The sequence below is a fragment of the Malurus melanocephalus genome, unplaced genomic scaffold (assembly GCF_030028575.1).
Source record: "Malurus melanocephalus ecotype Western Australia unplaced genomic scaffold, MMel_1.1 scaffold_334, whole genome shotgun sequence".
NCBI lineage: Eukaryota > Metazoa > Chordata > Aves > Passeriformes > Maluridae > Malurus > Malurus melanocephalus.
The window spans coordinates 704,436-715,470 of NW_026623566.1; the positions used below are offsets into that span (position 1 = coordinate 704,436).

The following is an 11,035-nucleotide window of genomic DNA, read 5'->3' on the forward strand; positions in this document are numbered from 1 at the left end:
AAAAAAAAAAAAAAAAAAAGCAAAGACACACCAGCCCTTGCTTTGCCTTGCTTTAAGATTTAGGAACATAAGGATAACTCTCACAGAGAAATCTGGACCCCACATTAGCGCAACTTTCAGTGGTTCCAAAAGAAATAAAACCTAAATGCATTTCTTCACTTACCTTTCTCRTAGGTGGAGGCAGCCTTGCTAAAGCCCAAAGGCTATTCTTCCTCTTGAACTAATGAAAAGAGAGCTGCAGGAYAGCAGCTGTAATGCTTTATAACCTTATTGATGAGGCCCCCACAGCTGATTTGAATCTCTTCCAGTTGACTACTTTGTACAAGGGGGCAGGTGTTAGATCAGGCTTTTGAGTGGAAGCTAGTCTGTTTTTTAGAGCAGCTACAGTTTTGGGGATGTTTTCTCTTACTAATACTCATAATTTCAATGTGTAATTAAAATAGTACTAGGTAAAAACCTYGTAACAGAACTTGCAATTTTGGTAAAAACTACAAAAAGGAGATTTACTGTTTCATACAGAATATGGCAATAGGTATAGCTGGATCCCAAAACTATGTAAGTAGCTGGAGGTATTGGTGTTTGTGTATCAGATGTAATAAAATACATCCAGATATCGAAGCTGTKGGACTAGAGAATATTTTTAAAAATACAAATGTTAAATTATGTAAATTATGCAAATTATTAAGGATGTTTTCTCAAGACATGGGAACACATTTGCATCTGAATTATGAACTCAGTGTCAGGCATTTCTCTTGTGTCTTCCATTGCACAGCTGTGTCATTTTATCTCAACAAAAGCCACTGCTCCTGACTTGTCCATGGTGAAGCTTGGGTCAGGGACATTTTTCCAAGTAAGAGATTAAACTGTTTGGAAGTTTGAAGTTTGAAAGTATGCAGAAGATAGGTTCAAAAGTTTAGGAAAGGGGAAGCTGTCAGATAGTTATGACAGGTTTATCATATGATTTGCTTTTTACCTTGTCAAATGCAATTTCCATGTGTATCTGTTACACAAATTCAACCCAAATGCACAAATATCAAGTCTGTGCTTTTGCATATGTTTAAGTCCCCTTTTTTTTTCAATATGTGTGTTTTTGTGCAGTAAATACTGTTAACAGGACTTGTATCTACTGCTATAATAGACAGAATGGATGTAATATACAAAAGGTTTCTATATGATAGGRATATTATTATACTATTATACTATTCTTTGTAATATTCCACATTATATCCATTTATATGTAAAGCTGAAGAAGCAGCCACACGGGGACTTCCACTGTCTGGTTGGTCAGGGCTTTGTTGGAGATGCACTGAAGCATTAAAGTTTTCTCTGATACGTACACAAAGTTTTGTACACACAGTAGACTGTGTTGTGCCCACCTAAGATGAGCTTATATTTCTGTTAAATGTGCACTTGGGTTGTTGAAGTAGAAAACCCTTGTTTCTGCCTTTAGAAACAAATGGACTCTGAAATGCCATGAGCTCATGACTTTCAACTGATAATTTGCTTTCAGAGTGGTGGACTTCTACAGGATCCAGCGGGACGCCATGCTCAGTGCTGCTGACAAGTGGTTAAAAGGTCAGAGTGCAACACAGATAATCACTTAATTTTTTTTTTCTAGCTATTTATCATCCTTGTGTTTAAGAAAAATCACTTCAATTCATCTCTTGACTTCTCTCATTTGAAGTGACAGATAAGCACTATAAACAAATCAATTACATTAAATATTAAGCTTAGGACAAATTGTCTTTTGCTGAGCTTTTTTGCTTCCTGGTAGGACAGGGAGATAGGTGGTGGTGAAAAAAAAGCTCACCACATTCATTTTTAAAGCAATTTTACAAAGAGCATGTATTTCACTTCATTATGTTCTTATACTTTTGCTGTTTAAAATCTCTGTCTTTAAAAAATCTTTGAAATAGTGACCTTAATTTAAAAGAAGATACAGAAAATCGCTATAGCAATAGCTATAATAATGTTTGTATCAGCAAATCAAAAATATCACTGAATCTGTGATGTACCGATTAAAAGTGAGGCATAAGGTTCTTCCTTGATTCTATTTTCTCTCTCTTTCTCCAGACTTGGCAGAATGGTACCCTCCTGCTGCTGGCATGTTCTTATGGATCAAAATTAAGGGTATTTCTGATACACAGCAGCTGATAATGGAAAAGGCTTTGAAGAAAGAAGTATGACATATGATTTAATGACTTATGATCTTAAAATGAAAATGGAGGAATAAAATATCTGTATCTATCCACACATGCACACATAAAAAAGCAGGGGAACTTGCTGTGCACCATTATTAAGGCTGCAAGTCAGGCACTGCAGCATAGTTACTCATGAACAAAACATTTTTGTGACTCTATTCAGATGCTGATATTTAATCAGTTTACTTAAATTTAAACCAAAATAACATATGGTAAAATATGTCATGTATACGACATGCATATAATATTAATATATGTACCTATGTGTATGAAGGCTGTTCACCAAATTTTTTAATGAGAGAAATGAACTTTGGTTTTATTTCTTCAATTTATAAGACCCAGCACTGTGTAAGCTACATCCCAGGTGCTTCTAAGCATTGTGATGATATAAGCCAGACCTGGTAATCAAAACCTAAGACTGTTTGGTTTTATTAAGACTATTTGGTTTTATTATAAGTTGCATGTTTTTGTCTCCTCATTTTGAAGAAAAGATTATGGTACACCATGTTCTGATACAAGTGTGTAAGCATTAAGCTTTCTCAAATTTAATTTAACATAGTGTAGAAGTGGTAATAACTGTGTGGTTAATCGTTTTTTGCAGGTATTACTGGTTCCTGGAGGAGCATTCAATATTGATAGTTCAGAGTCTAGTTCTTATGTCAGAGCCTCCTTCTCTTTGCCTTCTCCTGCCCAAATGGATCTGGTGAGTTTTTTTTTTTACATTCTTATCAAGACAGTTTTTCACACAGTAATACTCCCTTATTTTTACATGCTTCTCTTTCTATTTTTTCTTGAATGTTAGTGTAGTGTTTTTAGTCTGTAGGTGACTAGGCAGTACTTTTGCTGCAATATTAGCTGTTCCTTAAGCAAGATACTYGTCCAAGTGACCTGAAAGGCATCAAACTTTCAGGACCACTTAAAATTTTTCTGTGTAKCTCATACATGCAGTGTCTCACACTTAAACCTTCCAGACATTATTTGTAGATGCTTACTGAAGTCAGAGTAAGTAGTAAGACCTGCTATTTGCTTAAGGGTTAGCAGGCATCATGTATCTTTTAGACTTTCCATTCCCAGGATTCTGAGATTGAATTACCTGTATTCTTTTGTGTGTGTTGGCAATTCTTTGAAAGAAAGAATATTGTTTTTCTTTCATATCATTTACATACATGTTTTATTTTATTTCTCAGGAACTAATCTTTTATGTGTTTTATGAGCATTTTTGATKATATTTGGCTCTATCTATAAAATAAATGAGAGGAAAGATAGGAGACATTTATTTGAGCAGATTTAATAGTGATTTGGGTTCTTGAAACAGTTCAGTATTTCTTGTACTTTCATGCAGCTGTGAAGGTTTGTAACAGGTAAGTGCTTCTATTGCTTTTTTATTTCTTCTTTTGTATTTATTATTTATTATTTTTTCTTCTGTATTTCTTTCTTTTTCTTTGTAAAAGTAATTCATAACCATACTATTGACAGTCAAGCTGTATTTTTTAAATGCTTCACTGCTCAATTGTTCTTTCTTGTCTTTTGGAGTCTCTAGGCTATTATATTTAGTTAAAAGACATACTCTTCCAAGGATCACTACTTGTGTTAAAAGTTACATCTGAACTCCAAATAACCTTTGAACAAAAATATATGCATTTTTCTGTTTCAGAAATGTCTGCCTTTTATTTTCTATGAGAATTGGAAASTATGTCCAGTCAAAGCCCATGCATGATTTTATGAAAAGGGAGGATATTAGCAGAGCTTTGCATTATAAAACTTGTATATGTTATGTATATGGTTAGGGCAGTTTTAGTAGCTTTACAGATATGTTGATATGTTGCCTATTTATGTAATGCTGAAATATAAATGTGAACCATATTTGTCATTRCAGGCCTTCAAGAGACTGGCTGACCTTATAAAAGAATCTTTGTGAAAAAGCAAAATAGAACTCTTGCAGTAATAAAAATCATCTGCAGAAAATATTTTTTAACATTTGGATTTCATCAAAACACCTTACAAGCAAATATAGATATACAATATAGAGAATGTTTCCTTAGGTCTTTTCAGCTAAAAAAAAAAAAAAAAAAAAAAAAAAAAAAAAAAAAAAAAAAAATGAAAGTAAAAAACAATTTGCCTAACTATTTTTGACAGGAAATCGCATTACTAAATTTATCCAATTCAGAAACATTTAAAAAAAACTCAAAACCAAAATGTTCTATTTTCTGTAAAATCTATGGTTTTGTTAGATTTGAATTGATTTTTGTTGGACTTGTGTTTTCCATTGTAGTTGGGAAACAGAAATCATTTACTTAGGAATTTGCATTTGAGGTGGTCTTAGCCGCTAACTTAATCTCAGCTGATACATTCCTCCAAAATCTTACGTTGGAATTGTCTTACATGTCATTTTCCTTCTTGTCCTACTGTATGGCATCTGATTTTAACTATTTGATCAGTATTTAATTTTACTGAAGTTTTGTCAGATAAAGGTGATATAAGTATGTTAAAAAAGTGAAACTGATCCACCAAAATTAGGCTATGATTTCAAATAAGCTGAGGTCCCTTGCAATTTGCACGGGCTTTGCAGCTCTTTCTCAATTTGTAAAAGGTATTCTGATTGCTGGCTTTTACTTCAGTCTGAAAATAATTACTCTATATACCTGTGTTAGAAAATCTCTGGTTTGCCAAGGCACACGGGTGTACTAATGGAACTGCTCTTGGTAATCAATCAGATGTGGTTTTGAATGGACAGTGTAAGTAACTGAACAGGGAAAATGGTGGAATGGACACTGCCAGATGTACAATACAGGCAAAATGAAAAAATAAAGAAATGTTTCAGTCATTTATCCCTTGGTCATTGTCATCCCAATCATTTCATACTTGGGTGCAAAACCTCCAGAAACTTTCAACTGARCTGATTCATCAAGGCTTCCCATTCAGATTAGTGACTTAAGTTTTATTTACTGTTTGGATGAAAGCACTGTGGTTTTCCACCCATATCAGATGGCTGTTTCTTTATGTACAAGTGTTGAGAATTTTGAAATAAAGTATTGTTCAAGGATCTAGTCAGTCAGCAGCCCAGGAAACCCAAGCAAATAAGGGTCAGGCACAACCTTGTTTCATTGGAAGTTTCACAAGAGACATTGTTTTAGTACTTAACAATAATTTCCATTGCCTCTTTGCCCCCTAGTTATAAATAGCATGTCACAACAAACTAGCACGGATGTATGCCTTTCCCAGCATCCCCGCTACTGGCAGGATCATTGCAGTGCCCGAGCCCAGCATCGCTTTTCATGTCTATCTCAAGCCTTTTAATTTAGTCACATATCCAGCCATCTTGAGCAGCATATCTAATATCAATCCTTTGCTCAGTTCCCAGATTACCTCAGCTTTTAGGTAAATCCAGTGGAGAACAACTGATGCAGGCAGATAAGGTGGTGCAGTGAATGGTGCTGGCTCCTCCACAGAGTCAGGCTGTGTTTGGGCAGCCAGGACCCATGGAATGGCAAAGTATAAGGGAGCGCCTGAAGTCCCAAATCTGCTCTCAGGGTGCCAACACTGTCCTTGAAGACAAACTTGYCCTATTTTACACTGAGCATGCTACTGGGGGATCCAAAGAAGCAGTGCCTCCTGTGCAGTGCTGTTTAACAGGGAATTTTCATATCTCAACTCACTTCTGTAAAATTTGGGTAGAGATCAGGAAAACTCTGATGTTGCTAACAGGCAATTTTTTATCTTGGGCTCAATTTAGAAAATTATACAACAATGAAATGATGTGTCTGTTTAATTAAAATAATATTTTTATGGAGGAATAAATGTAAACACAATTTACCATTGATTTTAGTTCTCAGGTAAATGCTATTGTCATTGTCAAGTATTTCTGTCGTATTGTCATTCAGCCAAATCTGAATTAAAAAAACAATCAAAATATTATTAAGCAAGTCTTATATTGGTGATGCATTGAATTAAACACCTCTTAATTTTCAGAGATCTAAATGTAAATTTAGTTGAATGGAAGCAAAACGAAATTACATTTGCACCACATTACCTGGTTTTGTTATCAGCTAATTTAATTTGGAGAGAGTTTGGTTTTTTCCCTGACTGTGGTGAAGCAACTGTAATTAAATTAATATCCTGAATGATGCAAATAGAACAATGACAGTGAAATCCTATATGGACATGCTGTTTCCCTGAGCTTCTTAATGCACATTTTCTGGTCTCCTAGGAGAGAGCATTGACTGTTACTAAATGCTCATGGAGGAAGCCCATTGAGACAAAACGAAAAGGCTGGATAACAAGTTCACATAGGAGGAAATTACATGGCAAATGAAAGTTGTGGTTTTCCCTCTCCATTTCATCTATCCATGAGCAAATAACCTCTCTCTGGGTTTAAGCCATCTGATGCAAGTGACACATTCTGCCACTGGGGAAGAGAGGACACAGAGGAAGGGAAGGGCTCAGTGTGGTGAGTGCAGCCTCTGGTGCTGCCCTGGTGGGGACAGGTCAGGAGGAGGTTGCTGCAGGGCTGGAGAGAGCTGCCTGTGCGGGCAGCTCCGTGCCGCATAGTTCTGAGTGGGCATTTTCCTGCTTACCTGCTCTCTGGTTCCACTGCATTTTCATGCTTTTGGCAGATGAAAACTACCTAGAAATTCTGGGCAAACTCTGGACATTTACAAATTCTATTTGTATTTTTTTTAAAAAAAAATCTCTTTGTATGTATTTGTATTTGTATTTCATTTCTATTTGAATTTCAAAACCTTGTGACCTACAGATCTGCAGTTCTTTTGGTCCTGCCTTTGTGATCTGGATGTGACCCACTGAGGCAAATATGTAAAAGAGCTCCATTGGGCTGTGYTGTACATGTCCTAATTTGTTTTCTTTTCTTTATTATTTAATAACAGGTTTTGAGCAGCCCACTCCAGACAGCCTTAGATGGGAATAGAGCAATTAAAGTGTTTGAACTTTAATAATTCTGAATTAAAAATACAAAGAAACATACATTTCCATTCTTCTAATATTGCTCCCAGGAATACCATGCTGTACCTCACTTGTTTCCTAATGATTACAGAAACTATTTTATAACCCTGCAAAGCACAGAAGTTACAATGGGAGAAGAATAAAGGTCCTGCTGATTCTTGTTGAGAATTAATATCCCAGAAACATGTTARAAAAACTGACTGCAGCTAGAAAATTCCCTATTGTTGTACAGATTTTGGAGAATACCTTCAGAAGGTATATTTGCTTTTTATTTTCAAATTATATCAGATCTGGATTGACATGAGTGGATATGCTGTGTTGTGGTCTGGAAAAAATTGACATGAAAGTATTTCTGTTCCTTGATGTACACAGAACTTTGACCTTTTTCTATATTTGGCTAATAATGAAATTAAGATACTTTTTTTAAGTTTCATACAATAAATCAAGCTGTCGTAGTTTGGACTGTGCTGAAAGCCAAAAAAAGCACTGCACCCAYRAYGTTCTTTCCCTTCCCCCACCGGAGAGGGCAGAAGGGAGAGCAAAAGCCCAATTAACGCGAAAATTTATGGCTTTCAGATAACATAACATAATTGAGAGATATGTATGTGCTCCAGAGAATGGTCAGGCAGGCTGAATAACTTAAGTTGCAAAATAGATTTATTACTACAAACTACTAAGAACACTACCGCACTGGGGAAGGGAACAGAGATAGGGAAAAATTTACAAGGAGAAGAAAAAAAWAAAAACRGACCTTTTAAGACACCTGTTATCCTTTCYGGGACCCGTCTCTTTCCCAGGTCCTCCCTCTCCACCCCCCATGTCTTCCYGCACACACAGGTGACAGGAATGAAAGTCTAACATATATCAAACTCATTACTGTTGTCATCCGGCATCATAGGAGGACCGTTCTTACAGCTCCAAGCTGTGGAAGTTCTTTTCCCAAGAAACAGTCAGTGTATAACTGCTGGTGGCGAGGGAGTATTTTCTTTACCTCGTAGGAGAAAGGAAAAAATGTTATTCAAGGCCAAACTGCATTGTTTCGGCAGCGTAAGACCACTATCACAAATCTCCTGGCAGAACACMGCTTCTTCTAAGCATCCACTTACTTCAGACATAAGGCGAGGGCATCTCTCCCTCCCCGCAGAACACATTTCCTTCTTAGCATCAACTCGCTTCAAACGTCGTGGCGGGGGGCCAAGCCTCTTCCCCCTTTTTGGCTCCTGATCAGTTCAGTCCAGTCCTCAAAGGCCAGGCTGTTTTTTTTTTTCCTCAGAGCAAGGTCTGAGAAAAGGTCGCTCTCCTTTTCTATACAGGTCTCCCATTGATGAAATAGTCCTTTCGAGAACAACTTATTTTCTCCATACTCAAGAACCACAGCACAGCACAGCAACCCATCCCATCTTCTCCTCACTGTGATCTTGGGCCTCCATTTTTTTCTTCTTACATCTCCTCACCCTCCTGCTCTGTTTTTCCCCAGTTCATGATACTTAAACTAAATACTAACAACCTAAAACTACATGGCGGCCGCCCCTACCTTGTTTTGAATTCTTAAGTACAGGACAATACGTCATCACAGAGGTGTAACCAACCTGTGCAATTGGCCCAGGCCTGATGGGCAGCCTGTCCATCAACCTCAGAGCCAATAATGGATTGGCTCTAAAACACAGGGGGTAGGGCTTCTTTTGCTGGAGAAGAAGGAGAAAGCTTCTAGAACTTCCTCACAGGAGCCATCTTTGTGGTTTCTTGGTCCCATCCCCCCACCACCAAAAATCGGACCAAGTAAAACCATGACAYAAGCATTAACAGAGAGAGATAGAGTTCTTCTGACAATATCAAATTTATTGCCTTATATGGACTGTATMATTTAATACACTCTTTCATTTAAAGCAGCCAGCATCACTACAGGAGACCAGCAGTAACTTCGRGTAGATGGAACTCAGAAGAGTAACTGTCTGGAATATAATCTTGCCTGTATCTTCAAGTAACAGCAGTTATGCCAAATGAATAATTTTTTGCTGCCTCCTAATTGACATAATGTTTCCCATTTGTATCTTTTTATTTCTTTTTATTTCGTTATTCTTACGTATTRTCCTAGCAATTCTGTGAAAAGCCATAGATGTTAACTTGGTTCTCACATAATAGATGTGCAGAGAGGCCTTTTAGAAAGCAACATTCATGGATGATTCARACTCTGTGTATATCAGTTACAGTTGCAAGTGGTGTTTACTAGGAACAAGAATCCCAGGGACTCATGAGTTTCAGAGAAAGAGGAAATCAGCAGCAGCTTTGTAAGAAAGGCCATGCATTKTCATTATCTCTGAGAAGGATATCCTATCTTTGTTTTAAGACTTGAAATGATGAAAGACCCACCAGAATAATCTGTTGGATTAAAGAGCGCTTCATTACATAGCATTCTCTCCAGTCATGTCACTTACATTAATTCAGCTATTTCCCTAAAGCTAAAAGTAAGGGATAAAAAGGGATATATTTCAGAAGTCTGGAGCTACACTCCTAATTAATTTTCAAAAGATTTTCCATAAGTCTCCTCAAAATCTATCCTAATCAGGGTAAAGATATTCCCCTTTAAGATAGGAAGGTTTTGTAAAATAGATAAAACAGTGGATAGGAAAGACACCGATGGAAAGATTTTCTGTATTGGCAAATCACTCTTTGCTGTCTGGTGTCAAAAATAAGAAAATCCCATTTTAGCCTTTTATGATTATCATATTAACATGAACTGCGTAGGCATCTGATATCAGGAGCATTTTATTTTAAAAGGCCATTGGATGTGCCTTGTTTTGAGCCCTGGCAATTCAGGTCTTGGGCTACTTTGTGAAAGTGGCATTCAGGAAACTAATTTGGAGTTTCTTATCTGTAATACCAAAGCCATGAAGGTGGAATAGGGTAAAAAGTTCATACAACCCCCTGTTTCTAAGAGCTAAACTGTTGTTCAGAGTGGGTGAAGTATTTGGAAAAGTGAAGTCCTACTGATTGTTTTTGTATATTAAACTCCTGAATGACCAAGTTAGGTTTTTAAATGGAACTAAAATTCCTAGAACCATTTCTAAGACCATGGGTTTGATATATCCTATAAAAAAATTTCATTATTCAAAATTGTAAGGGCAAGAGGAAATCTTTGCCACATTCTTATAAGCTTCCTGAATTAAATGTTGCAATATCGTGATGACACATAGACCCACACATTGCCTCTGAGGTTTAATAACAGTGGAAAATATATTTACAAACTGTTTAGTAGTGTGCTCTGAGCTTTTTTTTTGCTGTTTAAAGTAAAATATTGGTGATGCTCAGGACAAGTGAAGAAAGAAGGATGGCATGGAGCTAAGTCCAATAGCAGAGGAGGAAGGGAGAGTAGGACAAAGCATGTAAGAGTCTAGTGACAGCAGATAAGTAGAAATCTTCCCCAGAGACACATGCAAATTGGTGAGAGAGACTTGCTCTGTTAGAGATGGTTCTAATATTCATTCATGGTTCTAACCCTCTCTGTGATTGTGAAATGGCCTTCTTTCTCAAGGCACAAAAATATTTTCCTTCTCTTAAATTTGTATAAAATTGTATACTGAGGATGATAAACACCAGGCTAAAACAACCACATATCACTATGCAACTACTGGCACTTTGAAGAATCTCACAGAAAATATGGCTTAATCTGTTTGTTCCCCAGGCTATAACAGAATTTTTCTAACAGCTCTGCTAATATCTTTGCCTTCAAACTAGGCATTCAATGGCTGCCACAGCTTGCTTCCAGTAGCAGCTTCACAGACCACAGAAGATAAAATATGCTGTGATGAATGAACTACACAAATGTTTTGCCCCTGCCAAAAACTGAAACTCGAAACAAAGTCTTCCTCTTATGC

General features: G+C 36.7%; 1 protein-coding gene across 2 annotated transcripts in view; it reads left to right on the forward strand.

The window, feature by feature from the left end:
* AADAT (aminoadipate aminotransferase) overlaps positions 1-5,029 on the forward strand; it is a 17,292-nt gene extending 12,263 nt beyond the window's left edge. For both annotated transcript variants that reach the window (XM_057377927.1, XM_057377928.1), the window contains 4 exons: positions 1,511-1,575; positions 2,074-2,180; positions 2,803-2,904; positions 4,078-5,029. In XM_057377927.1, the coding sequence (XP_057233910.1) occupies positions 1,511-1,575; positions 2,074-2,180; positions 2,803-2,904; positions 4,078-4,119 (316 nt within the window). In that variant the 3' untranslated portion in view covers positions 4,120-5,029. The remainder of the gene's footprint in view (positions 1-1,510; positions 1,576-2,073; positions 2,181-2,802; positions 2,905-4,077) is intronic.
* Positions 5,030-11,035: the final 6,006 nt, after the last annotated feature.